At 51.7% G+C, this 25706-nt stretch overlaps 10 protein-coding genes across 10 annotated transcripts; 5 read left to right on the forward strand and 5 right to left on the reverse strand.

The window, feature by feature from the left end:
• Positions 1-2122: 2122 nt before the first annotated feature.
• Positions 2123-6375, reverse strand: ASPVEDRAFT_54866 (ABC transporter ATP-binding protein; the record flags this gene model as incomplete). The annotated part of the gene is made up of 11 exons (XM_040814984.1): positions 2123-2149; positions 2196-3147; positions 3192-3721; positions 3766-3935; positions 4124-4547; positions 4610-5195; positions 5248-5849; positions 5903-5957; positions 6007-6122; positions 6172-6252; positions 6295-6375. The coding sequence occupies 11 exons, from the start codon at positions 6373-6375 to the stop codon at positions 2123-2125; spliced, it is 3624 nt and encodes a 1207-aa protein (XP_040670514.1).
• Positions 6376-6949: 574 nt separating this feature from the next.
• Positions 6950-7501, reverse strand: ASPVEDRAFT_64081 (uncharacterized protein; the record flags this gene model as incomplete). The annotated part of the gene is made up of 1 exon (XM_040815710.1): positions 6950-7501. The coding sequence occupies one exon, from the start codon at positions 7499-7501 to the stop codon at positions 6950-6952; it is 552 nt and encodes a 183-aa protein (XP_040670515.1).
• A 1270-nt stretch (positions 7502-8771) lies between these two features.
• ASPVEDRAFT_44283 (class I SAM-dependent methyltransferase) lies at positions 8772-9811 on the forward strand. Its single transcript, XM_040813020.1, has 3 exons — positions 8772-9001; positions 9069-9618; positions 9686-9811. Exons 1-2 carry the CDS (start codon positions 8874-8876, stop codon positions 9361-9363), a joined length of 423 nt encoding a protein of 140 aa, XP_040670516.1. The 5' UTR covers positions 8772-8873; the 3' UTR covers positions 9364-9618; positions 9686-9811.
• Positions 9812-10103: 292 nt separating this feature from the next.
• Positions 10104-11792, forward strand: ASPVEDRAFT_86138 (uncharacterized protein; the record flags this gene model as incomplete). Its single annotated transcript, XM_040817796.1, has 4 exons — positions 10104-10792; positions 10850-11198; positions 11254-11628; positions 11685-11792. 4 exons carry the CDS (start codon positions 10104-10106, stop codon positions 11790-11792), a joined length of 1521 nt encoding a protein of 506 aa, XP_040670517.1.
• A 194-nt stretch (positions 11793-11986) lies between these two features.
• ASPVEDRAFT_137077 (zinc-binding alcohol dehydrogenase family protein) lies at positions 11987-13084 on the reverse strand (the record flags this gene model as incomplete). The annotated part of the gene is made up of 2 exons (XM_040807350.1): positions 11987-12773; positions 12822-13084. The coding sequence occupies 2 exons, from the start codon at positions 13082-13084 to the stop codon at positions 11987-11989; spliced, it is 1050 nt and encodes a 349-aa protein (XP_040670518.1).
• A 342-nt stretch (positions 13085-13426) lies between these two features.
• Positions 13427-15056, forward strand: ASPVEDRAFT_44284 (uncharacterized protein). The gene has a single exon (XM_040813021.1). The coding sequence runs from the start codon at positions 13448-13450 to the stop codon at positions 14906-14908; it is 1461 nt and encodes a 486-aa protein (XP_040670519.1). The 5' UTR covers positions 13427-13447; the 3' UTR covers positions 14909-15056.
• Positions 15057-15206: 150 nt separating this feature from the next.
• Positions 15207-16342, reverse strand: ASPVEDRAFT_137451 (tyrosinase family protein; the record flags this gene model as incomplete). Its single annotated transcript, XM_040807393.1, has 2 exons — positions 15207-16107; positions 16167-16342. The coding sequence occupies 2 exons, from the start codon at positions 16340-16342 to the stop codon at positions 15207-15209; spliced, it is 1077 nt and encodes a 358-aa protein (XP_040670520.1).
• Positions 16343-16684: 342 nt separating this feature from the next.
• Positions 16685-17776, forward strand: ASPVEDRAFT_54871 (amidohydrolase family protein; the record flags this gene model as incomplete). Its single annotated transcript, XM_040814985.1, has 2 exons — positions 16685-16883; positions 16992-17776. 2 exons carry the CDS (start codon positions 16685-16687, stop codon positions 17774-17776), a joined length of 984 nt encoding a protein of 327 aa, XP_040670521.1.
• Positions 17777-17798: 22 nt separating this feature from the next.
• Positions 17799-18449, reverse strand: ASPVEDRAFT_54872 (uncharacterized protein; the record flags this gene model as incomplete). Its single annotated transcript, XM_040814986.1, has 2 exons — positions 17799-18273; positions 18316-18449. 2 exons carry the CDS (start codon positions 18447-18449, stop codon positions 17799-17801), a joined length of 609 nt encoding a protein of 202 aa, XP_040670522.1.
• Positions 18450-18808: 359 nt separating this feature from the next.
• Positions 18809-25491, forward strand: ASPVEDRAFT_44287 (uncharacterized protein). The gene is made up of 3 exons (XM_040813022.1): positions 18809-19310; positions 19358-25341; positions 25387-25491. Exons 1-3 carry the CDS (start codon positions 19027-19029, stop codon positions 25467-25469), a joined length of 6351 nt encoding a protein of 2116 aa, XP_040670523.1. The 5' UTR covers positions 18809-19026; the 3' UTR covers positions 25470-25491.
• The last annotated feature ends 215 nt before the right edge of the window (positions 25492-25706 follow it).

The raw sequence follows: 25706 nt of genomic DNA on the forward strand, positions 1-25706 counted from the left end.
TCAGGTACCCGCACTTCGTATTGTCCCCAGAAGGACTGCTTTCACCCCTACAAGAGTGGGTTTCCTGGCTCTCAGGTGCCCATACTCCGGCGTCGTTTAAGCGAGGGGACTTGGCCAGTGTTTCAATTGGCTCAACGAACAGATCACAGCCCTCCCTGTTGAAGCTAACAGGCTGTTGTGCACTCGACTCCAAGTGCTGAGTATGGTACGGTTGGGGAAGATCGACCTCAGCCCTCTCCTTGAACCTCCGAGATCAGCAAAGGATGGACTTTCACAGGCCGAGGCCATGCTCCACACTTCAGACGCTTCGCTATGATAGCATGCGTATGCGGACGCGGCCATAAAAAAGCTGATTTGTTACACTTACAGTTGACATAAACCAGTCTCAAATGCTAGGCCCAGTCTCTGCTTGAGGAAATACTAGGAATACTTTGAGGGGAGTTTCCTTGGTTTATCCTGGCACGACAAGTGTGCAGTGGCAGGGTGCAATAACCCTAAATGGAAAGATACGCGCCTTCATCCCAGTTTGTTCCTTCAGCCATCAGCAGTTGGGAGCGTGTGTGGAGGTGGGTACAGCTGCCGTTTCAGAAATCCCACTTTCGCATTTTGTATCCTAAATAGTTCATGTTCACGAGTCAATTGACGGTGGCTATAGTGAATTATTACTTCTCCTAACTGTTGACCTTTCCTGGTATGGATCTAGATAACGGCAGCGCAAAATCGTTCGTTATTCGGGTAACTTCCTGTCATGCCAATGGTGTTGAGGGCACCTGAGTTACTCCATCTAAATTCATGCAATGAGAAGGTAGACATATACACTAGTATTATTCGTGGTATATCTATCATAAAAGGTTAGGCTTCAATCCCAAGATAAGTATAACATTCTTTAATATCCTCCAGATAAGATAGAGTATTCTGCCTTCGGAACTTGTCTATAACGTCTATTATAACAGGCTCGTCAAGGCCCGACTACCTCATCCGCCATCTAGAACATGCCATGGCCTTCACTCTGTACATATACTGCCACTGTATCTATCCAATCAGTGGATCAAGATCACGTGCAGCTGAGCCGGCTCGGAGCAGCAGTTTTCCCATTCCGAACCGCCCATTTCCATTGACATGCTTTCAATTACCATTGAATAGTCAATGTTTCCATCTTCTTTTCTTCAATGGTGGACAGTAAGCATATTTTATACCTCCAGGGTTATACATACTTACTAGCACAGGGAACAATGCCAAATGAAACACCGTGTTCCCCGTGTGTTGACATTATTCAGACTCATCGCTATCTTCCCCCAGGAGTTACCAGGATTATTACCCGTGGCAGTGGGAATTTTATCGGTTTTATTAATGATAAAACTGTCCTGAAATATCCTTGTATTCCTGGTGATCTTAAACCCCTTCAGATTGAGGCGCGGCTCTTTGAAGTCCTAGGGTGTCATCCACGGATTATTACGTGCAGAGGTCTGACAGAACATGGCCTGCTGTTACAATATGCTACAAATGGAAGCTTAGACGAGTATATTACGTCTAAGCCTGATATATCTCTCTCCCAAAAGCTACAATGGAGCAGACAAGCCGCTGAAGCTGTGGAGTATGTTCACCAGAGGGACAGTATCCACTGCGATATTAACCTTCGGAACTTCCTGCTTGATGATAACCTGGATCTTCTTCTTGCAGATTTCCAAGGTGTGCTAAAAGGGGTAAATGGCGAAGCAGTACTAGATGGTCTTTCCCGGGAGTCTGCGAAATCATTTGCTCCTAGGCCACATGGAGATTATACAGATAATAAAACTGATCTATTTGCACTGGGCTCTGCAATCTACTTTATCATGATGGGGCATGAGGTATTCCCTGACCTGGACAGTCTGGAGAATGATGACGAGATAGCGGCTCGATTTGAGAATAAACAGTTTCCTACTGATGATCATCCATGCAGTGCAATTACAGAAGGGTGCTGGAACCAGTCCTATGACTCCGCCAGCCATATAATACGTGACATAAGTTCAATCAGCAATCTTAAATAAATTTTGGAACTTCTAATAGCCCGGATCCTGACATTTTCTATTTACTTCCGACATTGGTCGTTGCCTTCTAGGGGTTAGCTGCCCTGTTTGGGTCATTACCTATCAAGAGCCTGCGCTTGACACTACGTTCGTCAGCTTGCTGAATACGATTCAAGAGAGGCAACATACCATCTGGAAATAGAGTCCTCCCCGCTTCAGCAGTTCCTGATGCGTCCCCCTCTCAGCAATTCGCGAGCCCTCCTTCTCTCCATCCCCAAACACATAAATACAATCCGCCTTCTGAATCGTCGCCAATCTATGCGCAACAGCAACAATAATCATATTCCGCTCCCCAGCCAGCCGCTCAAGCGAGTCCTGAATAAGCCGCTCCGACTCGGAATCCAGACTCGACGTAGCCTCGTCGAGAAGCAGGACAGCCGGGTTCCGCAGCAGGGCGCGCGCAATACACAGGCGCTGCTTCTGCCCACCACTCAGCGAGACCTGTGCGTTGATTCCTAGCTCTGTTGAATAGCCGTCGGGAAGGGACATGATGAAGTCATGGATCTCCGCCTGTTGGCATGCCCGTGTCATCTCTTGAGCATCGGAATCGGGGAGATTCAACCCAAGCAGGAGATTATCTCGGATACTGCCCCCGAAGAGCTTGGGTTCTTGGCTTACTAGTGCCAGTGTGCGACGGTAGGAAGACACGTCCAGTTCGTTCAGATTGCGGCCGCTGAAGAGGATCTCGCCCCTTGTTGGCTCGTAGAAGCGTTCTAATAGAGAGATGAGGGTGGACTTCCCACACCCGGACGGACCGACGAAGGCGACGAATTGGCCGCCGTTTATTTTGAAGGTCAAGTCTTCTAAGGTTGGTGACCCTCTGGTGGCATATTGGAACGAAACCTGGGAAAATTCGAGACTAATCTGGCTGGTGGGAGGCAATACATCGCTTGAATACTGCTTTTGGTTTATGAGAGATCCCTCCATTAGGATTCGCCCTGCTGATTCTCTTGTCTGCGCAATGCTTGGGCCGAAACTGAAGAATACACCTGCTGACCCTGCGGCCTGGATTATGGCGATGTAGACCACAAAAAAGCTGACAACATCGTACTCGCGAGATGCTAGGAGTTGTCCTCCATACCTGAGACGTTTAGCATGGGTGTTTAGCAGATGACGGAGACGTACCAGAACGACAGAGCCATAGCCAGAAGCTCCATGCTGTCGGAGAAGGCGAAAACAAGGCTGGAATACCACGACTTCACAGTTGCTTTCTTCTGCTGCTCCTGTAGAAGCTTCGTATGGCGATTGACAATCGAGTCCTCCATGGTCAAGGCAACAATGGTACGGAATGCACGAACCGCTTCGCTGATGAATCTCGAACTATCTGCGTAAACCTCTGCATTGAGGGCTTCGAGTTGCAACTGGTGACGCACCCGGAGAAAGGCAGCCGTGCCCAGGACAGGGAGTACAGAGACAACGCCGACCAGAGCCAGTTTCCAGCCATATATGCATGCGATGACCAAGCTGCCCGTGGCGCTGAGAGCGGCAACAATGGGAAATGTACTCGGGATGCCAGTGAAGTCTTGGACCTGCTTTGTATCTGCCGAATGGCGTGAGACGAGCATTCCGGAGCAGTTCTCTTCCTTGTCGAAGTAGGGCACGGGGTTGCGCAGGATTCCGGAGAAATAGCCAATTCGTGCCTTGGATCCGACGTGCTGGTTTAATTAGCTTCAGCTCTACGATGGGAGTGATTTCGTACCATAGATATGGAGTTCGAGGAGTATCCAAGTATGGAGTAACAGGCGCCCATACTGAGTGCTAAGATGAAGAACACCACTGCCCAGAAATGAGCTGCGTCCAGTAAGTCTGCGAAGAACCGGAATGTGTCGATGAGCTGTGCGAAGAGCCAGCTTTGAAGTGAGAAGCCAACTGTGACGATTAGCATATATGTAGCAAGCGGAACGGTATATTACCTGCTGCGCCCAATGCTGCAACAATTGCGATTACTAGCAAGACAATATGTCGTTTCTGGGGCCCTATCATATCGCCAATACCTCGCAGCAGACTAAACTGGGGTTCCTCTGTAATGTAGCCTTCGTGGGCAGCTTCGTTGTCACTCTGTAACTGCTCCTGTTCGTCCTCATCCTCATCTTCATCTTCACCCAGGGTAGAACTGTCATCTACAACAGGGGCATTCGTATGAATCTGCTGTGCATCCACCAACTGTCTATATAAACCCCCACGCTCCATGAGCTCACTGTGTGTTCCCTCCTGGCGATTCGTGCCATCCTCCATTGCAATAATGTGGTCTGCATTACGGATGGTCGATAACCGATGGGCAATGATGATTGTTGTGCAGTTCCTGGCTACACGATCCAGCGCCGCCTGTACAATCCTCTCGCTATGGATATCGATGGAACTGGTTGCCTCGTCCAGAATCAACACCGACGGCTTGCTTACAATACTTCTCGCTATTGCAAGGCGTTGTCGCTGCCCGCCGCTCAATGTCATTCCGCTCTCGCCGACGACCGTGTCATATCCCTATTACAATCAGTAGGTATACCAGTTGGCTGAGTGAAGTAAAAAAAGGTGAGGTAGTTTACCTGCGGTAACCGTTGGATAAAATCATGCGCATAAGCCTCTTTACACGCCGCAACGACCAAATTCCACTTCACCAGATTCGCCTTATTCTCCCAGTGCGACCCAACCAGTCCAAAGCAGATATTATTATACACCGTGTCATTGAATAGATGCGGTTCCTGCTGCACCAGACCAACCTGGGCCCGCCACCATTTGGAATCGATATGGCTGATATTCTGCCCGCCAACAAATATCCCCCCTGCGTCATGCTTGGCGAGGTCATACCAGCCTTCAATAAGCGCCATTGCTGTGCTCTTCCCTGACCCCGAAGGACCTATCAACGCCGTAGTCTTGCCCTTGTGGAATCGCGCGTTGAAGTTGCGAAGTACTGGAACAGACGGCCGGCTCGGATAGGCGAATGTCACGTCTTCAAAGACAATGTCCTCCTCGCTGGAGACCTGGGGATCTTTCAGTCCCGAGCTTGATGACTCTGGTGCATCGATGATGTCGAAGAACGGGCCCGTGGACCCGATTGCTTTGGAAATGATCATTAACGGCGCGGCGATCTGGCCCATTACCATGACGGCGATGAGGACTGACATGAACACGCTTTTGATATCAGCAATTAAGTACGGAGAGACGGAGGGGTGGTAGGGTATACATAATGATGGTATTCACGTCGTCGATTTCACCATAATAGAGCTGTCTCAGACCATACCAAAACGCCAGCGAGAAGCTGCAGTATACTCCGAAGAATATCAACCCGAGATGTACAGCACCAACAGTCGAGATCTTCAGGCCCCGGTTCCTTGACTCATTCACCCAGTAGACATACCGCTCCGTCAAGGCCTCTTCTGCATTCAGCGACAGCACCGTCCGAATCGAGCCAAATACTTCCGTCGCAATAGACAGATGCTTATCATCCGCCTCGTTCATACGATGCAACAAGCGAACCAGAACCGGCGTCGTGATCGAAACACAGACCGCAATGAAGACAATCGCCGAGCTGACAACGAGCGTCAATGGCCATGAATGGTAGAATGCAATCGCGTACGCGGTGACCAGGATTGTAATAGTCTGGACCAGTATAGGGAGTCTGTCCGAGATACTTTGCTGGATTGTGTTTGACGAGCTCACAACGGCGTTTATTACTGTCCCTGATGAGATATCGTCGAGTTTGCTCACGGGCTGTGCGAAGAGGGCTTTGATGTACTTGAGTCGCAGCGTACCGGAGGCGTGCAGACCGACGAAGCGGAAGCAGAGCTATAACATACATAAGCTTGAGTTATGAACTTTGGTCGCATCAGAGTACAAACCGTGAAGATATACGTAAAGACAAACTTTATCATGAAGAGATAGAGAATGAACACCCTGTCGGCTGTTAGTTATAGTCTTGACCACGGACAATATTGGGACCTGCGTGTTGCGCGCTATAGCAGCGAGGAATTGCTCTTTAGTGAACCCGCTCCCTGGGATGAAGTATTGCGTGAAGTCTCCAACAAGCCGGCCGAAAATGACGTTCATGAGTGGTAGTGCCTGGATGTTCCTCAGTGTCTTTGCTTAGGTATTGTAGAACGAAACTCACCACACCAGAGCCCATCGCAGAGATGGTCCCCGCGAGTATCGCGAAGATGCCGCCGTTGCTGGCTCCATACGAGAGAATCCTCTATACAATTAGCTGGAAATGGATAACGCTGGGTCAGCATACCAGGTAACTTCGGAAGAGCTGCGGTCGATCTCGCTCTCGACCTTGATCATCTGTTCCGATTTGGATATCCATGCTTGACATTGATCATTAAGTGGAGTGCGTCTTGCCACAGTATTTGAATTTCCATTCCGACAGTCGGAAGGCGTGTTAGTTAAGAGTAACTAATTCTCGTAAAGCACGGTTGCTCGGCTGGTGTCTTCTTTCCGAGGAAGCGAATCACCAACCGAGTGGCTCGATATGAGTGTCAGATGAAAGCGCATTGATCGTCATGTTGATCTCACATGGTCATTTCTGGATTACATTTATTATATATTATAAGGCATGACCTACTGTCATGCTAGAATAAAGAGTATAGACTTGGATTAAAATATACTTAGAATAGACTAATTTATTTGATTTATCGACAAAACATATAAGCTTACTAGACTCCATTTCCCCTCTGCTTAGGAACGATTGGCAGCGTCTAAATCTGCCAGATATTGCTTCAGCCTGTTATCCACATCAAGATGCGCCTCGCCGTTGTCAAGAACACTCCCCCAGGTCAAGCCAATACGAGAAGTATAGTACTCCTGGTACATAAACGGCTTGAATTCAGTCCCTTCTTTTCCGGTCAACGGTTGAAGGTCCGTCTCTGAAACAATATTAGTTATAACAATCAAACCATATCAGTATAAAACCACCCACCAAAACTCGGCTGCGCAAAGTAAGGGATACTATAACGGTCCTGATCAAAAGGAACCTTCTCCCACGCGATCCGATGCATAGTCGATTTCAGCTTCCTGCCCGTCCAAAAGGACAGTGCGTCGCCGATGTTAACTACAATCCCGCCTGGGATAACCGGGACATCGTGCCAGCTATTAGCAGGATCGCGCACTTCCAATCCAGGCGCTTCGGTGAATAGAAGCGTGAGTGTTCCCCAGTCGGTGTGCGGGGCTAACCTAGCGGCAAGACCGTCGGGACCAGGCTTCGATGGCATCTTGGGGTATTTCATGAATTTCAGCGCGTTGCCGGGGAGGGCCTGGTTATGGGATGCCGCGAAGAAGGACTCTGGCAGGCCCATGTGCACGGCCAAACAGGGGAGAATCCGTAGCGTCAGATCGTTGCATTGCGCTTTGAACGATTCGATCTCTTGAATTTTTGCAGCGTCCCACCAGCTGTGGATATTGGGGGCTTGGGATAGTTGGCCGGCTGGGAGACCAAAGGCCATTCCCTCGGATGCCGCGAATCTAGGCTTTATCAGTTTTGGAATGGTATAATTGGATTATATTTTCGTACGTGGTGGCTTTGTGTCCGTCGTACCCGACACCGAGTTCGTTTAGGGGTTTCTCGCATTTCACGTCCATTGGTAAGTCGAAGAACTGGCGTGACTGTTGGGTATATCAGTGACTGTAGACCATGGAACTGTCCGTCTTACCAAGTCGAACATTCTGCTGGCGCCGGTGATGCCATGGTCGGTGACAATGAAGAAGCCCCAGTCCTGACTGGCTTTGAATATCTTGCTGGAGATACCGTCAAAGTCGGAATCGAGGTGTTTGATGCTGATGATTGGGAACTCCATAGTATTTGAATAGACAAGCAAGTTTTGTACTCCAGAAACAACCAGTGCCATTGTTGGGGAGTCGAGGAATAAAACATCCCCTGAGTTAGGGCTACATGGAGCAGTTCTTTGTCTGTCCAGGCACCCAATCAGCCACTCCAAATAACCAACAGCGTCGATCATGCAAATAACAAAGAAATAAACCCTAACTAGCTCAGTTATGTCACTTTCTCCGTCTTCCGCCAGGCGCCGAGCTATTTACTGCACGGTCGATGACCCATCTCAAGCTCTCCCAACTCGCAGCGGTACAGCAATCATGTTTTAATGTTACCACTCATATTTACTTTTTCTTCCGCGTCTCCCTCGGTCTTCAAGTTCGGATCATGCCAGATGTCGGTTTAGTTTACCGTGTACCTACAAATGACACCAAGGACAGATGTATCTTAATATGTCATAGGTAAGGAAATGCAGGTCCAGTCAAGCACTGCTGACTCAGAGGACAAGAAGCAACTGCACAAATAAACACCAAGCTGGGGGTATCCAGTCAAAGACATTCCAGAAGGGGGCAATTTTTAGAAGATAGAGAGTAGTGTGGAAGCAGTGGCTGAATAATATATTCAAAACTTGTCGATCAATATTTTACCCAATTTGGCAATCGATTCGCAAGCCCTTGATTGGCCTCCGGCATCCGGTGTGCTTTGATCCCCCGAAATCCGGGCACGCCTGAGATCCTTCGACGGAGTTCGTATGCATAGCGATTGGCTCTTGTGAGGCTGGAAAGCTTCTTATCATGCTAAGCTCCAAATGACAGCTGAGGCGACCAGCTGAACATTCATGGGCGGTGGGGGGGGGGGCAATCCACTATAAATATAAGGTACGTAGTCTGGCTGTGCCTTTCCTTGATTTTCAATTAGATATATACTACGAAAGATTCTGCTTAATAATCGACTATGCCCGAGCCCACTAAATCCTCGCCTGGCGAATACGTGCTTATTCGCAGCAATGTCGAGAGCGAGAGGTAAACTACCCCCCTGAAGACTAAATGAAATCTAACAGACCTAGACTAGAAAGACAATTCAAGGCCTGGCAAGCCAACATCGGCTATCTCATGCACCCCGCCATTGCACAGCACGACCACATGCGTATTGCAGACGTCGGGACTGGAACAGGGTATGTCCACTGCACCTCTTATCTTGTCTTACCCAACATTCAGATCATATAACTGATACATCTAAAGCATCTGGCTACGCGAAGTCGCAAAAGCCCTCCCTAGCAGCCACCTCGACGGCTTCGACCTGTCAGACTCAATGTTCAGTAGAGACCATCTACCAGGAAACATCCACTTCCACCACCAGAACTTCCTAGAGCCCTTCCCTGAAGAGTTCCTTGGGAAATACGACGTTGTCAATGTACGCGTTATGGTGCTCGCGCTGTCTTCGGATGAATGGGGCCCTGCTGTGCGGAATCTGATGACTCTGCTTCGTGAGTATAACGCATATCTCGAGATATACTGCCTTGTTGATAACGTTTAGGACCTGGTGGGTATCTCCAGTGGGTTGACTGCGCCGCCCATGACTGCGTAGTGAAGGCACCGGACGGGGTGAATCCTACGCATGCCCGGCGTTATATGGAGATATTCCGTACGGGCATGATCGCTGTTGGAAAGACGCCAAAGTAAGTACACGTACACACTTTTTACCCCGAAGCCCTTCTAATACTAGGTCTAGTGTAGGCGCGCTGAAGGGGATCTTCCAGAAAAGCGGACTCGCAGACTGCGAAGAACAGGTCTATCCTCTGGTTAATACAGAAGTGCGTGGGGATGTCAATGCCACGGTGGTTAACGGGATTACGCACTTTTTGCTTGCGGCGTTGAAACTTGGTAAGGGACTGGTGAGTTTGGAGGAGGTCATGGCTTTGCGACAGGCTGCGCTGGCTGATTGTGATCTTGGTTGTTATTATTGTTATGATGTCCATGTGGTTGTTGGGAGGAGATAGATATCTGGCTGCCTAGAACATAATGGTTTATTCTTTACAGGTAGACACGCTAGCCGGATTGAGCAACCACATCGTAGCTGAACAATTGAGGCCCACCTGATTGTGACGGTGGTCCAATCACACAATTCCCTCAGTCTAGTTGGTTTCCCCATTGAGCTTAATTCTTTTAGGGCAGGCTTAGCATTCACAGCCCCATCCTGCACTTTGTGGTATAAGAGGCTGCACCCCCAGACTTAAGGTTGCTTAATGCTGCATTCTCGTTCTATTACTTTCTAAAATGACCCGTTCACAAGGCCCAATCGGCAAACTCGCCCAAGGCGTCGTCACCGGGATTGGCTTTGCTTCCGAAGTGCGAGGCTATAAAAAAGCAAAGAAGGCAGCTAAGCTGGAGAATGAGCTGCACGAAGAGCAACCAGAAAGTGCATCCTCTACTCGGTCTCTGTCATCATCCTCGAAATCTCACGAAGCAGAAAGGGACACCGACATCGATACAGAGGACCCGCCTGCCTATGAAGAAATCGAGCGCTCATGGGAGCTAGACGAGGCACAGGACATCGTGATAGAGGCGAAAAAGCCTCGGAAAAGCAAAGACGGAGTCGCCAACCCAGATAAAGTCATTGCTGCATTCCTGCAACGACACCCTTCCTGCAGCCCATCATCGTCAATGACAGGTCCTGGGTCCAGCCTTGAATACCCCGTTGCAGTCCCACAGCGCCGGCCAAAGGATAAGAAGCGTGGGTTCATCCGCGCCTATGCACCGGACCTGCAAAACGTCGGCATCGACCAGGAGACCTGGTTTGATTTTATCGAAACACTCAATGAGGCGAGTCTTGCCAATCCGTGGATCAATGCTCTCAATCTGGCGTCGCTGGCGGCTTCACCGTTACCCTCTGCGATTTCCATGGCTGTTTCAACGGCCATCATGGTTGCCACTACTATTACTATTGAAACGCAGGGTCGATATCGGTGAGACTACCCTTCTAAATCTAATACGGATAATGAAGTATGCTGAGATAATTACAGACAAAATAAAGCTCTTGATAAACTCAACGACGAATTCTTTCGTCCCCGTGGGCTGTTCTGCCTTGTCATGACATGGGACAGCACATCGTTCGACTCTCGAACAAACGCCAATGTCAACACTACCATTCAAAACACAATTGATAGCCAAGGCAGGATATCGCACAAGTTCCAATCTTCCAACGGGGTTACAAATGGAATGGAGTCTATACAAACAGCCCAGCTCATCTTTCCAGGCCTAGACCTTCTCGCCACAGTCTCAAATGACGAAGAAAAAGGTCTCAAGAAAAAAATACAGCGCGGCAAACTTTTCGTCGACGATTATATGGATCGAAGAGCACAGGCGAAATTCGTACGTATCTCCAGACTCCAGCTCGTCAAGAATCACGTAGTTAACGCGCTAGCAGTTCGCCGAGAATCCAACCAGCCACCTCAACCAAGCCGGAAAACCGACGTTCCAATCCAAATACGCTGATCCAACGTACCAACTCGGAGGTGGTTTGCAGAATCGAGCCCAATCCCGTGGCTATGGCTATGGCTACGGCTCGAGGCGCGATATGCGAAGAGAGAGAGGACTTGGTGGTGGACCTCTCGGACTCATCGGCCTGGCTGTACAGACAATTGCAGACCGAGGCCAACAATCTACAAGCACCGCTCACGCTCCTTATGGTTCCAGCTCTGATTACGAGAGTGACAGGTACAGACGATACCAGGAATCGCCGTACCCTCAGCAAAGCGGGGTTAGAACTGAGAGGGGACTCAAGAACAAGCTTTTTAAATCGGTATGTTACTTAACTATACTATAGACAGCAACGATTGGTGCTGACATTGTATGCAGAAGGTTCTCTATTTGATGGTTGTCAATATGCCTACGGCGGAGGAGATGGCTGAGGCACGGCATTTGACTGCTGGTTGGGATGTTCAAACGGAGCAGCACCGGTTTTAGAAGTAATAAGTACTATATTGCGTTGTAATGTTTCTTGTTAATTCAGACGTTATCTGAGACGCTGCCTTTATATTAAGGTATAGACATCTACTGGGATGACCTTTTCCGATTGTGTATTTAAAAGACGCCACAGCTCTCAGAGCAATGAATTGTAACGTAAGCTATGCTAGATTCATAGCGAAGGTACATGGAAATTACAGCTCCACAACCAATTTCGTAGCACTAACCCCAGCCTTGCACTTCTTCAGCGCCTCATCAACACTCTCAAGCCCCTTCCCCACAACGGTCGGGCGCGGAAGACACTGGATCCTACCACTCTCCAGCGCAGGCGTCACAAAGTCCTCCCAAACCGGAGTCGCAATATCATTGACCGCAAAGATCATACCGGCCTTGACGTTCTCCGGCACATCCGCAGGAGGAGGGTGCACAGCCGCCAGGTGTCCACCACCCAGCTTGTCCAGGATAATCAGGTCGTTGGCATACGTCTCGGGTGTAGCGACTGCGTCGAAGATTCCAACGAACTCGGCACCGATCTTTTGTACAGCGGCGATGACTTTCTCCGCAACGGCTGGGTCCTTGTGGTCAAAGACTTCAGTTGCACCGCAGCGCTTGCTAAAGTCGAAATTGTGTGCGCCGGCGACGGTAATCACGTTTATGCCTGCGGCTGTGGCGATCTGCGTTGTCATGGACCCGACGGAGGAAGAGCCACCGTAGATGACGATGGTCTTGCCGAGGGGTTTGATAGGGGTGTCGAGGGTGGGATACGGCAAGGCGAGGGCCGGGGTTGAGACGCCTGGCATGGCGACGCCGGGTTCCTTGAGGGAGAGCGCACAGACGGCTGTTTCAACGGCGAAGGGGACGACAACGCCATCAGTGAAAGAGATGGAGTCGGGAAGGATGGCGGCTTTGGTGGCGGGGATGACGGTGTAGTGGGCATAAGCACCATCCTGGGGGCGGCCGGTGACGAGGTTGATTGCGTGGCTGCAATAGCATCAGCTCAGGTTCAGTAAGTACAAGGTGAGGGCTTACCCAATTACACGATCGCCTTTCTTGAAGCGCTGGACATCAGGGCCAGTCTCGTGCACGATACCGGCGACGTCGCAGCCGAAGACGGAGGGCCACTGCTGGACGAAGACACCGACATCCTGCATGTGGGTGTCGAGCGGGTTGATGGCGACTGCGGCGTTCTTGACAACGATTTCGCCGGGGCCAGCGGTGGGCAGAGGAGCCTCACCGACTTCGAGAGGAGCTCCGGCCTTGGTGAGCCAGGCAGCTTGGTTGGTGATGGTCATTTTGGCTAGATTGAGTTGATGGAGTGGAAGATGATGAGTTGAGATTGAAGACGGAGATGAGTGTTAAATACATGAGGCAGTAGTTTATGTCAATAATCAAGAGTAGTAATAATAATCAGCTCAATAATCACTCAGTAATAATAATAATTAGATCAGAATAATAATGAATGGCAGGTGCAGTATACAGAACGGCATGTGCGATTCCAGAACAGCACAGCAGAATCACACATGCGGTTCCAGAGAACAGTACAAGCCATTTTGGAACGGCATATGCGGTTCTGAGTCAGCGGAAGTCTTGGCACCCCGCCGTGTCTTCATCAACAATCCATCTCCTCTCACTATCGAACATAAGCATACAGAAACATGCCCCCTGTGAGGTTCGGTCCCGGGCAGATCCTCGAATACAATGAGCGATACGGGGTGCTCATCTGCCACGAGTGCCAGTACGCCATCCAGAAGAGCGCCCTGCAGAGCCACCTGCTGCGACACAAGATCTATCGCGCCGATAGACAACAGCTGCTGTCGTTCATCTCAGAACTGAATATTCTGGAACCGGATCATGTTGTTCTCCCATCGCCGGAGTCACAGCCTATTGATGGCCTCCCTGTCATGTCGGGCTATCGCTGTACGGCGGCCGGCTGTGCCAACCTTTGTGCGAGTATAAAGCGCATGAAAGGGCATTGGAGAGAAAGTCATGGAATTATCGATACCTCGCTAGCTCGGCCGGCAAAATTGCAGACTTTCTTTCGCGGCACGAAGATTTCGTATTTCGAGGTTACTCCTGTTGATGCAGAATACGATGGGAGTGACAATGACGACGACAATGACAATGACGCTGATATGGAAGACATTGGTCATGTCGAACCATCACCAGTGCTCTCTCCAACACGTCTGGACTTGGAAACTTTGTCCTACTTTCATCATTTCACGTCCACGACAAACCTCACACTACCTAGCCGTCAAAGCACGCTCTCTGCAAACAAATACTGGCAACGAGTTGTTTCCGAGGCACTCTCCCGACAATATTTAATGTACGGGCTACTGGCGCTATCTGCCTGCCACCTGGCTGCATTTCCGGACAATCGAAAAGATGAACAACGTCATCGCACGCGAGCATCCGAGTTCTCGTCGGAATTCCGCACTGGCAGGGAAGAGACCACAGCCGACGTCAAAGAGATCGTCACACATATCGAATGTCTACTACGCTGTGCACACTGGGCTTTGGCAGAATCACCTTCCGACCAGCGCATCATGCCAGAGTCAGGCGTCCCCGATCAGCTACAGAGCATCATGACAACCATCCAAGCCTCCGTCACAGCCTCACAAGATCTCCCAGAAGAAACACCCGCATATTCCCTTCGACTCTTATCCTGGAACCCTTCCGATCCAGGTGGCCTTTCCCCAGGAAACAACATACCCGCTGAAATATGTGACCGTCTCCGCGCGCTCCCCTCTCACATGGCCGACACATTCGGCAGACCCGAGAACCCGCAGGACGTGTTATGCCTTCTATCAGCCGTGGCATCGCTAGTAGAATGCTGCGATATGAGCTTTTCATCCGACCAGCCGGGATCAGCGTGGTGGGGGATGGCGACATGGGTCAACAGACTGCCGGCCCGGTTTACCGATTTAGTTGCCAATCACGACCCGGCGGTCTTGGTGGTTGTTGCGCATTGGGCAGCCTTGCTGGTGAATCGGGCTGAGAATTGTGGCTGTTGGTGTGTTAGGGGGTTGGCGATGACGACGCTGCTTCGTATTGCTGAGAGGCTTCCTGCTGATGACGGGGGGGTGCAGCGGCTTATTGCGCTTACTGTTGCGAGATAGCCTTTCTACATTAATATCTAGATTATAAACAATTATAAACAATGATTCTCCCATTTATTTAATAAGTACAATCGGCAAACTGCATCGCCCCTGACTGATATATCACACGAGTAAGCATGTATACTCCGGTCCTTCAGTACACCATCACAATAAACAATTATAACATATACAAACCTCAGTCATAAATATAGCAATACCCATTCTTCGTCGGACTCATGGCATGTCCGATGGTGATATCCGGACTGAAATCAAACACCATCGTATCATTCAGCGTGGCATTCCGACTCGGTGGCACTATTCAGTCAGCTTCTAATGTAATAATGGAATAAGATAGAAACGTACAATCCAACAAAGTCATCGTCCCATCCAGCGCCTCTTCCCTGGTATCCAAATCCAACCCCTGCCACACCGTCCAAATACGATCTACCTGCGCATGATGAAACCAAAACAGCGGGTCCCCAGGCGACGTGAAGATATCATTATCCACGCCAGAAATAAAACTATGGCCGGCCAGATGCGGGCCCTGGAAGAACTTGGGATGGAACTCGTGGATATCTGTCACATTCACCAGCATATCCAGTATCACGTCCCAGGATGCAGACTCCTGCAGGAGGGAATTGTTGAAGTCCCGAATTAAAGGACGAGGGTTATATCCCAGGCCATCACTCTGTGGGTTCGGAGGGACGTGTACTCCCTTGTCGTAGGAATACGCAACAGGTCCGAGATGCAGTGACCAGTTCGCAAAGGGTCCGTCGTGGATATATCCACCTCCTGTGCCTGGGGGTGTAAAGATCGCCTTTTCAGGCGTGGGGTCTGGGATGGGGAATAACTGGATTGTCCCATTCCTACCAGGGATATACCGTCCGTTCCCAGACATCGAGGTATGCGAGCCATCGTAGAGTGGGTTGGACTTGACAGGTTTATTCGCCCAGTGTGACCATTCCCAGTATGGCTGGTGCCCCGTGTAGCCGCATTCTTCGCGGAGGGCTTTCTCGTAGAGGTGGACGAAGTGCCGGTGCCAGGCGAAGAAGAGGCCTGTGGCGTGGATGGTGCGGGTGTGTAGGATGTGCGTTGCCTGGAAGTCGTCGAACCGGGTGCGCGCGCCGGGGGCAAGCTTGGGATCTATTATTGAAGGGCGTTTAGCCAGGCATTTCACTGCGTTGATGTATGATTGTCTTGTTTTGGTGTCGAGGGTGCTCCTAATGCATAATTAGCAACATGATTAGCAGGTGATATGCATGGATAGGGGGATACGTACCACTCTTTGCGCACGACAAGCTTGTCCGGTGTACAGGGGCCTTGGCTGGGGAGATGAGACTTGGTATTCTTCTGATAGTCATGCACAAGCTTTTTCATCAGCGCTTGGTTTGCATGTGCCTGCGCGAATAGCAGGAGCAGAGTGACTATTGTCGCGATGAGGTTTGAACGGAGCATGGTGAACGATTGTATTGATATCTATCTAACCACTTGAGAGATATAAGTCAATTTATACATACAATCTCGCCCCCAATGCCTCAAATCGGCATCACAACGCCATATCAACTACACGAAGGCTGAACATGTCTCAGCCATGCTACATCGTATCTTCCTGTTTGGGACAGTGGATCGTTCGCCCTGATGCCCGGAGTACGAAGGAGTATACAAATCTGTCTATTTTTATCGATTCGCCTAGCTTTCCCCATGAGAAACTGCTGGTCAGAGTATATAAATGGAGCATCGTCGGCTCGTATGTCTGAGATATTCAGCCAAACCAAAGCCACCAAAATAGCCAGCAAGATGACTCCGCCACTCCTCGCCCTCGAAGAGCACTTCTACTCAAACGCCATCTTCAACTCCATTGGCGAAACCTTCCGGCAAACCCTGCAAGGCGTGCCCGGGCTCGCCCACCAGCTCAGAGACTTCGGAGACGCCCGAATCGACGCCATGGATCAGGGCAACATCTCATTCCAAATCGTTTCGCACGCATTTACTCCGGGTTCGTATCCACTAATTCCTTCATACCAATCATACCTCCCTAACCACACGTGGATCTGCACCTACACGAGCTGGGCTGACAACGTGGCCATCGGCCGATAACCCGCAGGAGGCCCCAGCGTTGCAGCCTGTCAGACAGGCAACGACGAACTGGCGAGCAAAATCGCGCAAAGCAGCTCCCCGAACCGATTCGCAGCCTTTGCAGTGCTTCCTGTTTCCGATCCTGCGGCCTCGGCGGCCGAGCTGGAGCGCAGCGTCTCGGCTCTCGGATTCGTCGGTGCCCTAATCGACAACCACGCTGACGGGAAATACTTTGACGGGCCCGATTATGACGTCTTATGGGCACAGGCCTGTGCTCTTGACGTGCCTATCTATTTACATCCGACTTGGCCCTCGGCGCGCATGGCCGAGAATTTCATGGGCTCGTATCCTGTCCCTGTGGGTATTAGTCTGGGGGGCCCGGGCTGGGGCTGGCACGGCGATGTCGGGCTGCATGTGCTGAAGCTATTCGCGGCGGGCGTGTTCGATCGGTTCCCGAGGTTAAAGATTATTATTGGGCATATGGGTGAGACACTGCCGTTTATGCTGGAGCGGGTGAGTGATATGAGTACGCGCTGGGGTGGATGGGGAGCCAGAGAGAGGCCGCTGCGCCAGGTCTGGGATGAGAACATCTGGATTACCACTTCTGGAAGCTGGAGCCTGGCTCCACTCAAGTGCGTATTGCATAATACGAAAGTGGAGCGCATTATGTATAGCGTGGACTATCCGTTTGAGTCTAATGAGAGAGGGCTGCAGTGGTTTAGGGAGCTGGAGGACAGTGGGCTGTTGACGGAGGAGCAGCTGGAGATGGTGGCATATCGCAATGCTGAGAAGCTGCTGCAAGTTAAGGTGTAGAGCTCATGTATCTATTGTCTATCTATTCTATTTTCAAGAATGCAGCATTCCCATCTAGCACTCTTCGCACACTCTCCTGGTCGTCCTCATTCGGTAGATCAACTCTAGGCTTCAGTCCCCGATTCAACATAACAAAAGCCATGCATCGATACGGTCTTGGATATTTCTGTATCTCCTCCGGCATATGCAACGAAGCATCTAGACCCGGAAAGGCGCAAACGAGCCGGTCTCGGACATAGATGGCCTCCAGTCGGACGATGCGCCAGTCAAGATCGGACAGTTTCTGCAGCCGGTGCAGGAGCCGCATGTACGACGCCAGCTCATATTCTACGCCGTCTAGCGTAATCGAGCTGGTAATCAGACAGAACGCCGAGCTGGTGGCGCGGTACTCGCTGACTTTGATATCCACCGGGTCGAAGGAGGAATGGATTACGTTGACTTTGCCTGGATGGACTGTGGATGAACGGGCTAGGAAGGCGTCGATATTCCCTTGGAACCTGTTCAATTAGCCTCTGACTAGGGTATGATTAGAGACATACCAGGAGACGTCAATGTAGGTTTGTTCAGCATCTGGATGGAAGGCTGCCCGGCATAGATCCCACTGGGCTGTGTCACGGTGGTAGCGTTCACGCTTGAGCAGAGCGATAATATCGGAAGCATCCGTATCAGCCATTTGAAGTGGATTAATGGAGTATCAGAGGATTACTGCGGCTGAAGGGGCGCAGGCCAGACGGTTCTTATCAGTCTGACTCTCACATAATTCCATCTCATCATATTGTGTGACCCGGTAAGAGGCCGAGCATCTGGACCCAGAGTATACATCGGGCACCGCTGATTTCTAAACGTCTCACCTTCAGAACATAAGGTTATGTTCTCTGAAGATTGGTAATACGCTTATTCTCACCTTTCCAAGGCCGAGACTTGCCAGGGTGGCCCTGGTCTTGACGCCAGTAAGCACCAAGGATGAGGCTCTATCTTGCATACTCGACCTCACCGTAGCTTCTCGGCCCTAGATTCAAAGTTTCGTCAGAGTTTGCATACTCTGACTCTGTCTGCGATGGCGGAATATGCTTCGAAAATGGCTATGCCAGTGCCTGGCCGGTGACGATGAGCTGAAGGATTGCCCAGAGTTTATCTGATATAAACGAATACGATATAGAGAGTATATAGCATCGACGAGCCCAGTCTTCAAAAGCCATCTCGTAGAGGAAGCAGCCTTGTCTATAGAATTTCCAAACCTCTTCTTTAAAATGTCTCCTACGCACGTCCTCCTCTTCCCCCACGAGCGAGCCACCCTCGCAGCCGTGCACGACCTGAACGTGCGCTCCAAGTCGCGTCGCAGACTGCAGGCCCTCCTTACTGACACGTCAACGGTGGTACAACGCCATACGGCTTCGCTGGATGGACTTGAGCGGGCTAGAATTGGCCCGTTCGAGGACCTCGTGGAGCTCGCTGAGCGACATGCCACTCACAAGGGTAGTATAGTCGCTGACTTGGTGCTCTTGACCACGGTGCAAATAGGTCAGCTACTTGTGTATGTATCTTTGTCTGGATTGTCCCGTTCCATACTAACTATCACAGTCTGGCGGAAGACCAACCGGCCATCTTGTCAGATAATAGGGTACCGCTGGCATTTGGCGCTGGATTGCTGGCAGCAGGGGTTGCCGTTGCTGCTTCAACGGTAGATGAGATCGTCACCTTGGGTCTGGAGGCTGTATCGACTGCCTTTCGTCTAGGGCTTGCTCTCCAGCGCAGGGGGAAAAACATTGAAGACTCGAACGAACCATGGGCGCGAGTGGTGTCCAGCACCATCAGCGTTGCTGACTTGGAGCAAACACTTGAGCGGTTCAATTCTTCAATAAGTCCAATGAACCGAGCCTATATCGGTCAGGTATTGACAGAGAGTACTGTGGTCTTTGGGCCTCCATCTACATTGGATGCCTTTGCAGAAACACTGGAGATTGCTGCTGCAATTACTTCAACGCCAGTACTGGATACGGTCCCTATGCATGGGTCTCATTTGCCTACTGTCGATGCTGCAGGCATTCTGGCAGATTCAGTGAACGGCAGAGCGAGGGAGCTCTGGAAGCTTGCCGTGGACCAGGTTGCCCACCAGCGCATCCATATCGAAGAGACAGTTGCAGGGCTCGTCAATCACCTGCAACCTAATGCAGCCATAATCCTTACCTCTATTGGCCCCGAGACATCCAACATCACAAGTCTCCTTGAAAGAAACTCGTTTATCGTCCAAACCAGCCAGCTCAGTCCAACCCCCAAACCCTACGGCGACAACCTCAACACCATCCCAGCAGACGCCATCGCAGTCGTCGGTATGTCCGGCCGCTTCCCAGACAGTGATACGCTCGACGAGTTCTGGAAACTGCTCGAGAGCGCCCAGACAACACACCAAGTCATACCTGAAAGCCGCTTCAGCGTGGACGACTTCTACGACCCAACCCGCGCAAAACACAACGCCCTCCTCGCCCGGTATGGCTGCTTCCTTAAGAACCCTGGTGACTTCGATCACAGGCTCTTCAACATCTCCCCGCGCGAGGCAATGCAGATGGACCCCGTACAACGCATGCTCCTTATGACTACCTACGAAGCACTCGAGATGGCCGGTTACTCCAGCCTTGACGGCGATCAGGCACCCCCCCGCATAGCCACATACTTTGGCCAGACAGTCGACGACTGGAAGAGCATCAACGAGCAGCAAGGCATCGACACGCACTTCCTGCCCGGTGTGAACCGCGGCTTTGCACCCGGCCGGCTATCGCATTTCTTTCAGTGGGCGGGTGGCTTTTATAGTATCGACACGGGCTGCTCGTCTAGTGCTACGGCACTTTGTCTTGCGCGGGATGCTTTGGCTGCTGGGAAGTATGATGCTGCCGTTGTTGGCGGTGGGACGTTGTTGACTGCGCCGGAGTGGTTTGCTGGGTTGAGTCAGGGCGGCTTTTTATCGCCGACTGGGGCCTGCAAGACATTCTCGGATAGTGCTGATGGGTATTGTCGGGGTGAGGGTGTTGGTGTTGTTGTTTTGAAGAGACTGTCTGATGCTATTCGCGCAAAGGATAATGTCGTTGCTGTTATTGCTGGCGCTTCTCGGAACTGCAATGCCGGTGCGGGCTCGATCACGTACCCAGGAGAACAGGCTCAAGGGACATTATACCGACGAGTGATGCGTCAGGCGGCGGTGCGCCCTGAGCAAGTTGACGTCGTGGAGATGCATGGCACTGGCACGCAGGCTGGGGATCGCGTTGAGATGCACGCTGTCCAGAGCGTCTTTGCGCCATCCAACGGGCCTAATCGCGAGAAACCGCTGGTTGTGGGCGCCTTGAAGGCAAATATCGGTCATAGCGAGGCAGCAGCTGGTATTATTTCTATGATGAAGGCCATTCTCGTGCTTCAGCATGACAAGATCCCAGCGCAGCCTAACCAGCCCATCAAGTTGAATCCGCACCTGGCACCACTGATCGGGAGCCAGATTCAACTTGCGAATGGACAGTCTTGGACGAGAAATGGGTCTGAGCCACGGTATATCTTCGTCAACAACTTTGATGCTGCTGGCGGGAATGTCAGTATGTTGTTGCAGGATCCTCCGGTGTTTGCCCTACCTGCGCCTTCGCAGTCTGATGCACGAACGCATCATGTCATTGTCACGTCTGGACGCACGGCCACGGCCCATGAAGCTAATAGAAAGCGTCTCGTTGAATACTTGAACGAGCACCCAGATATAAACCTATCTGACCTTGCCTACACGACTACCGCGCGCCGCATACACAATGTTCACCGCGACGCGTACGTGGTGTCGTCTACAGCCGAGCTGCTGCGCCAGCTACAAAAACCATTGACTGAGAAACAGGATTCTGCTCCACTTGCCGTTGTCTTTGCATTCACCGGCCAAGGTGCACAGAGTCTAGGCATGGGTGGTGTTCTATACAGCACCTCACCCACGTTCCGGCGCCTCCTAGACTCCCTACAGGACCTCTGCGATGCACAAGGCCTACCAACCAAATTCATAAATGCCATCCGCAGCACCTCAGATCAAACCCCCGTAACCGAAGTTGACATGCAGGTCGCCACCGTCGCCCTCGAAATCGCCCTGGCGCGATACTGGCAGTCCCTAGGAATACAACCGACAGTCCTAATCGGCCACAGTCTAGGCGAGTACGCCGCGCTCTGCATTGCAGGGGTCCTCTCAGCCAGCGATACGCTAGCACTAGCCTTCAAACGCGCCTCGCTCATTTTCACCCGCTGTCCTCCCTCCGAGGCTGGAATGCTAGCTGTCGCTCTACCCATGCGCACGGTGCAGTACAGAATCCGCGACTCCGCCGCGACAGCAGGGTGCGAGGTGTGTTGTGTCAATGGGCCCTCGAGTACTGTTGTCGGTGGACCTGTTGCTGCTATCGAAGCTCTGGATGAGTATCTCAAGTCAGAGGATGGGGGGAAGGTCTCGACGACTCGTTTGCGCGTGCAGCATGCATTCCATACCCGCCAGATGGACGTCCTGCTTGACGAGCTTGAGGGTGCTGCTGCTCAAGTGTCTTTCCGTGCGCCAACTTTTCCGGTTGCTAGTACAGTGCTAGGTCGGATTGTGAAGCCCGGTGAGAGGGGTGTTTTCAACGCTGAGTACCTGCGCCGACATACCCGGGAGCCTGTGGCTTTCCTAGACGCTGTGCATGCTTGCGAGGCAGAGGGCCTTATTCCAGAGAAAGCATTTGCTGTTGAGATCGGGCCTCATCCGATTTGTATTGGTCTTATTGCTGCCTGTCTTGAGTCGACGCGTGTCAATGCCTGGCCGAGTCTGCGTCGTGGTGGTGATGACTGCCAGACTGTTTCTGGGGTCATGGCTGCTGCGTATAGGGCTCAGCTGCCGGTTTCTTGGACAGAGTTTCATAAGGATCATCTTGACTCTGTTAGTCTGATCAGTGACTTGCCGAGCTATGCGTTTGATTTGAAGACGTTCTGGCATTCGTATAAGTCTCCTGCTGCAGCCAGCACTGTTGCATCGTCCACTGTCGGACAGTCAAGGCTCGCATCTACCACACTGCATGCCGTGGAGGAGATGAGCAAGAAAGATGGAACCCTGTTTGGAAAGTTCACAGTCGACTTGTCAGATCCCAAGCTGGCCAGAGCCATCGGCGGCCATGTTGTCGACGAGTCGGCCATCTGCCCAGCGAGCATCTTCATTGATATGGCATACACTGCAGCAGCATATCTCGAGCAGGAGCAGCAAGGCAAGACTGCTTTGACAACGTACGAGCTGACAGGTCTCGAGATGCACAGTCCCCTCGTCCTACGAGATGACATGGATGTCCTCCCCCAGGTCTGGGTAGAAGCCGCGCTCGACACGAAGACGAATGTGGTTTCGATCCATTTCAAAGGACTAAAATCACCTAAGACAACGGCAGTTGAGTACGGATCAGCCGTGGTGCACCTCGCGCAGAATGATTCCTCAACTCGCCGCGAATGGTCTCGTATCCAGCCCCTGGTCAAGGCGCGCGTGCAGACGCTCAACAGCGCCATCCGCCCGCGCGAAGTCCACGCTTTAGACACATCGCTCTTCTATAAAGTCTTCTCGGAGATCGTGGACTATTCAACACCTTATCATGCTGTCCAGGAGGCTGTTATTGCTGCTGACTTCCGCGACGCTGCTGTTACTCTGCAACTCACACCCACTGCTGAGCATGGCAGCTTCATCAGCAGTCCCTTTGCGGTGGATGCGCTGGTCCATGTGGCTGGATTCCTGCTGAATGCCGACGTGCGCCGAGCAAAGAATGAAGTCCACATTGCGAATCATATTGGCTCGTTGCGTATCGTGGGTGATATCTCCTCGCCCGGGCCGTACCATGTCTACGCCACTGTCCGCGAGCAGGATTCCAAGACGGGCACCAGTTTGTGTGATGTGTATGCCACTGATAGCAGCAATAGCCTTGTTGCCATCTGCACAGATATCTGCTTCAAGAAGCTTGATCGGGACTTTTTTGCTTTGCTTACTGGTGCTACTCGGGGTCGCTCACCACGGCCAGCAGCCCCAGTTAGGGCTGTCCCTGCACCACGAGCAAAGCAGGCAATCCCTTCACCGAGCCCCAGTCCCAGCAGTAGCAGCGGTTCTTCTGGGGCAAATACCCCAGTCTCGAGACCAGACACTCCTGGGAGCGTATCAGACACAGTCGATCTCAGCGACGAGCTGCTGGAAGCCGTGGCGGAGCGAACGGGCGTCAGCGTGGACGAGATGAAAGGCGCCCCAGGAACAACCTTCACAGAGTTCGGCGTCGATTCGCAGATGGCCATTGCTATCCTGGCTAACTTCCAGCGCACGACCGCTGTGGAGCTGCCGGCGGCTTTCTTTACTAACTTCCCGACCCCGGCCGATGTACAGCAGGAACTAGGGTCACTCGCGGACTTTGAGGATGAGAGCCCTAAACCCAAGCCGTCAGACAGTGTCACTGTCAGTAAAAGCCAAAGTCCTGCATTAAGCAAGCATCTGCTGTCACTTGTTGCGGATGCACTGGGGCTCGAGGATAGCGACCTCACGCCGTCGACGACCTTTGACTCGGTGGGTATGGACTCGATGCTCAGTATCAAGATCACCGCGGCTTTCCAGAACGAGACCGGTGTCGAGCTTCCTGCTGCCTTTTTTACCCAGAATCCCACGGTAGGCAGTGCACAGGAAGCCTTGGATGAAGATGACACAGACACTCCCGCTCCCGCTCCTGCTGCTGCTGCTGCTGCTGCTCCTGCGCCAGCAAAACCAACAAAAATCGACTCTCGCCAGCAAAAACTCTCCTCCGCTGTCTCTCGTGCAGTCCTCATCCAAGGAAAGTCGCGGTCCCAATCCGCCCCCCTATTCCTCACCACCGACGGCTCCGGCACCGTCGAGTCCTACATCCACCTGAAAGCCCTCCCAGCCGGCCGACGCATTTACGCCCTAGAATCCCCCTTCCTCGAACACCCGGAAGCATTTGACCTCTCCATCGAAGAAATGGCAAGCATATTCCTGCGCACCATCCGCCGCATCCAGCCCACAGGGCCCTACCTCATCGGCGGCTGGTCCGCGGGGTCCATGTACGCATACGAAGTCGCCCACCGACTCACCAGGGAAGGAGAGTCCATCGACGCCCTGATTATCCTGGATATGCGCGCGCCCTCGCTCATCCCCACCTCCATCGTGACGACGGACTTTGTGAATAAACTCGGCACCTTCGAGGGGATTAACCGCGCGCGAGACCTGCCGGAGGATCTATCGGTGAAGGAACGGGAGCATCTAATGGCAACATGTCGGGCGTTGTCTGCGTATGATGCGCCTGCGTTTGCGGCAGGTCGTGAGCCGAAACATGTTGCCGTGGTGTGGGCGCGCGAGGGCCTGGATAATAGGCCTGATGCGCCTGTTGCGGCGATGGAGCGGCCCGGGGTGGATATTGGGAAGACGCTGTATGAGATGAACCTGGATGAGTTTGAGCGGTACTTTAACTCGTGGTTCTATGGGCGGCGGGAGACGTTTGGGATGAATGGGTGGGAAACGCTTGTTGGCGAGGGGATTTCGGTTCATACGGTGAATGGAGGTGAGTTCTTTCCTGCTGTTCTGCTGTTCTGTGCTGACTGTTTAGACCACTTCTCGATGATGTGCCCGCCGTTTGCGGATGAGGTTGGGGCTGTTGTTGTTGAGACTGTCAGGCGGGCTGTGGAATAGATTGTTATAGATATATAGACTGTTATAATGAATAACTGCCACTGATGTTAATCGGATTCCCGCCTGATCTTCCCGAGACCCGTAGATTGATCTGTAGTACGTACTAAATGACGAGGGTATTAATATAAGCTCTGACAGTACCAGTACAAAATTAATTAGAATTAATAACAGTTGCAGTTGTTTATCCAGTAACCATGGCTCGACTTGTCATGCCACTGATTTTAACGTTTGTGGAAA

This window comes from Aspergillus versicolor (genome assembly GCF_001890125.1).
Source record: "Aspergillus versicolor CBS 583.65 unplaced genomic scaffold ASPVEscaffold_8, whole genome shotgun sequence".
Lineage (NCBI taxonomy): Eukaryota > Fungi > Ascomycota > Eurotiomycetes > Eurotiales > Aspergillaceae > Aspergillus > Aspergillus versicolor.

Coding starts and splice junctions, on each gene's coding strand:
- ASPVEDRAFT_44283 (XM_040813020.1), top strand. CDS start 8,874: ATGAAATCTAACAGACCTAGACTAGAAAGACAATTCAAGGCCTGGCAA. Junction 9,002..9,068: donor GACGTCGGGACTGGAACAGG/GTATGTCCACTG, acceptor ATACATCTAAAG/CATCTGGCTACGCGAAGTCG.
- ASPVEDRAFT_44284 (XM_040813021.1), top strand. CDS start 13,448: ATGCCCCCTGTGAGGTTCGGTCCCGGGCAGATCCTCGAATACAATGAG.
- ASPVEDRAFT_44287 (XM_040813022.1), top strand. CDS start 19,027: ATGTCTCCTACGCACGTCCTCCTCTTCCCCCACGAGCGAGCCACCCTC. Junction 19,311..19,357: donor CAAATAGGTCAGCTACTTGT/GTATGTATCTTT, acceptor TAACTATCACAG/TCTGGCGGAAGACCAACCGG. Junction 25,342..25,386: donor GGTTCATACGGTGAATGGAG/GTGAGTTCTTTC, acceptor CTGACTGTTTAG/ACCACTTCTCGATGATGTGC.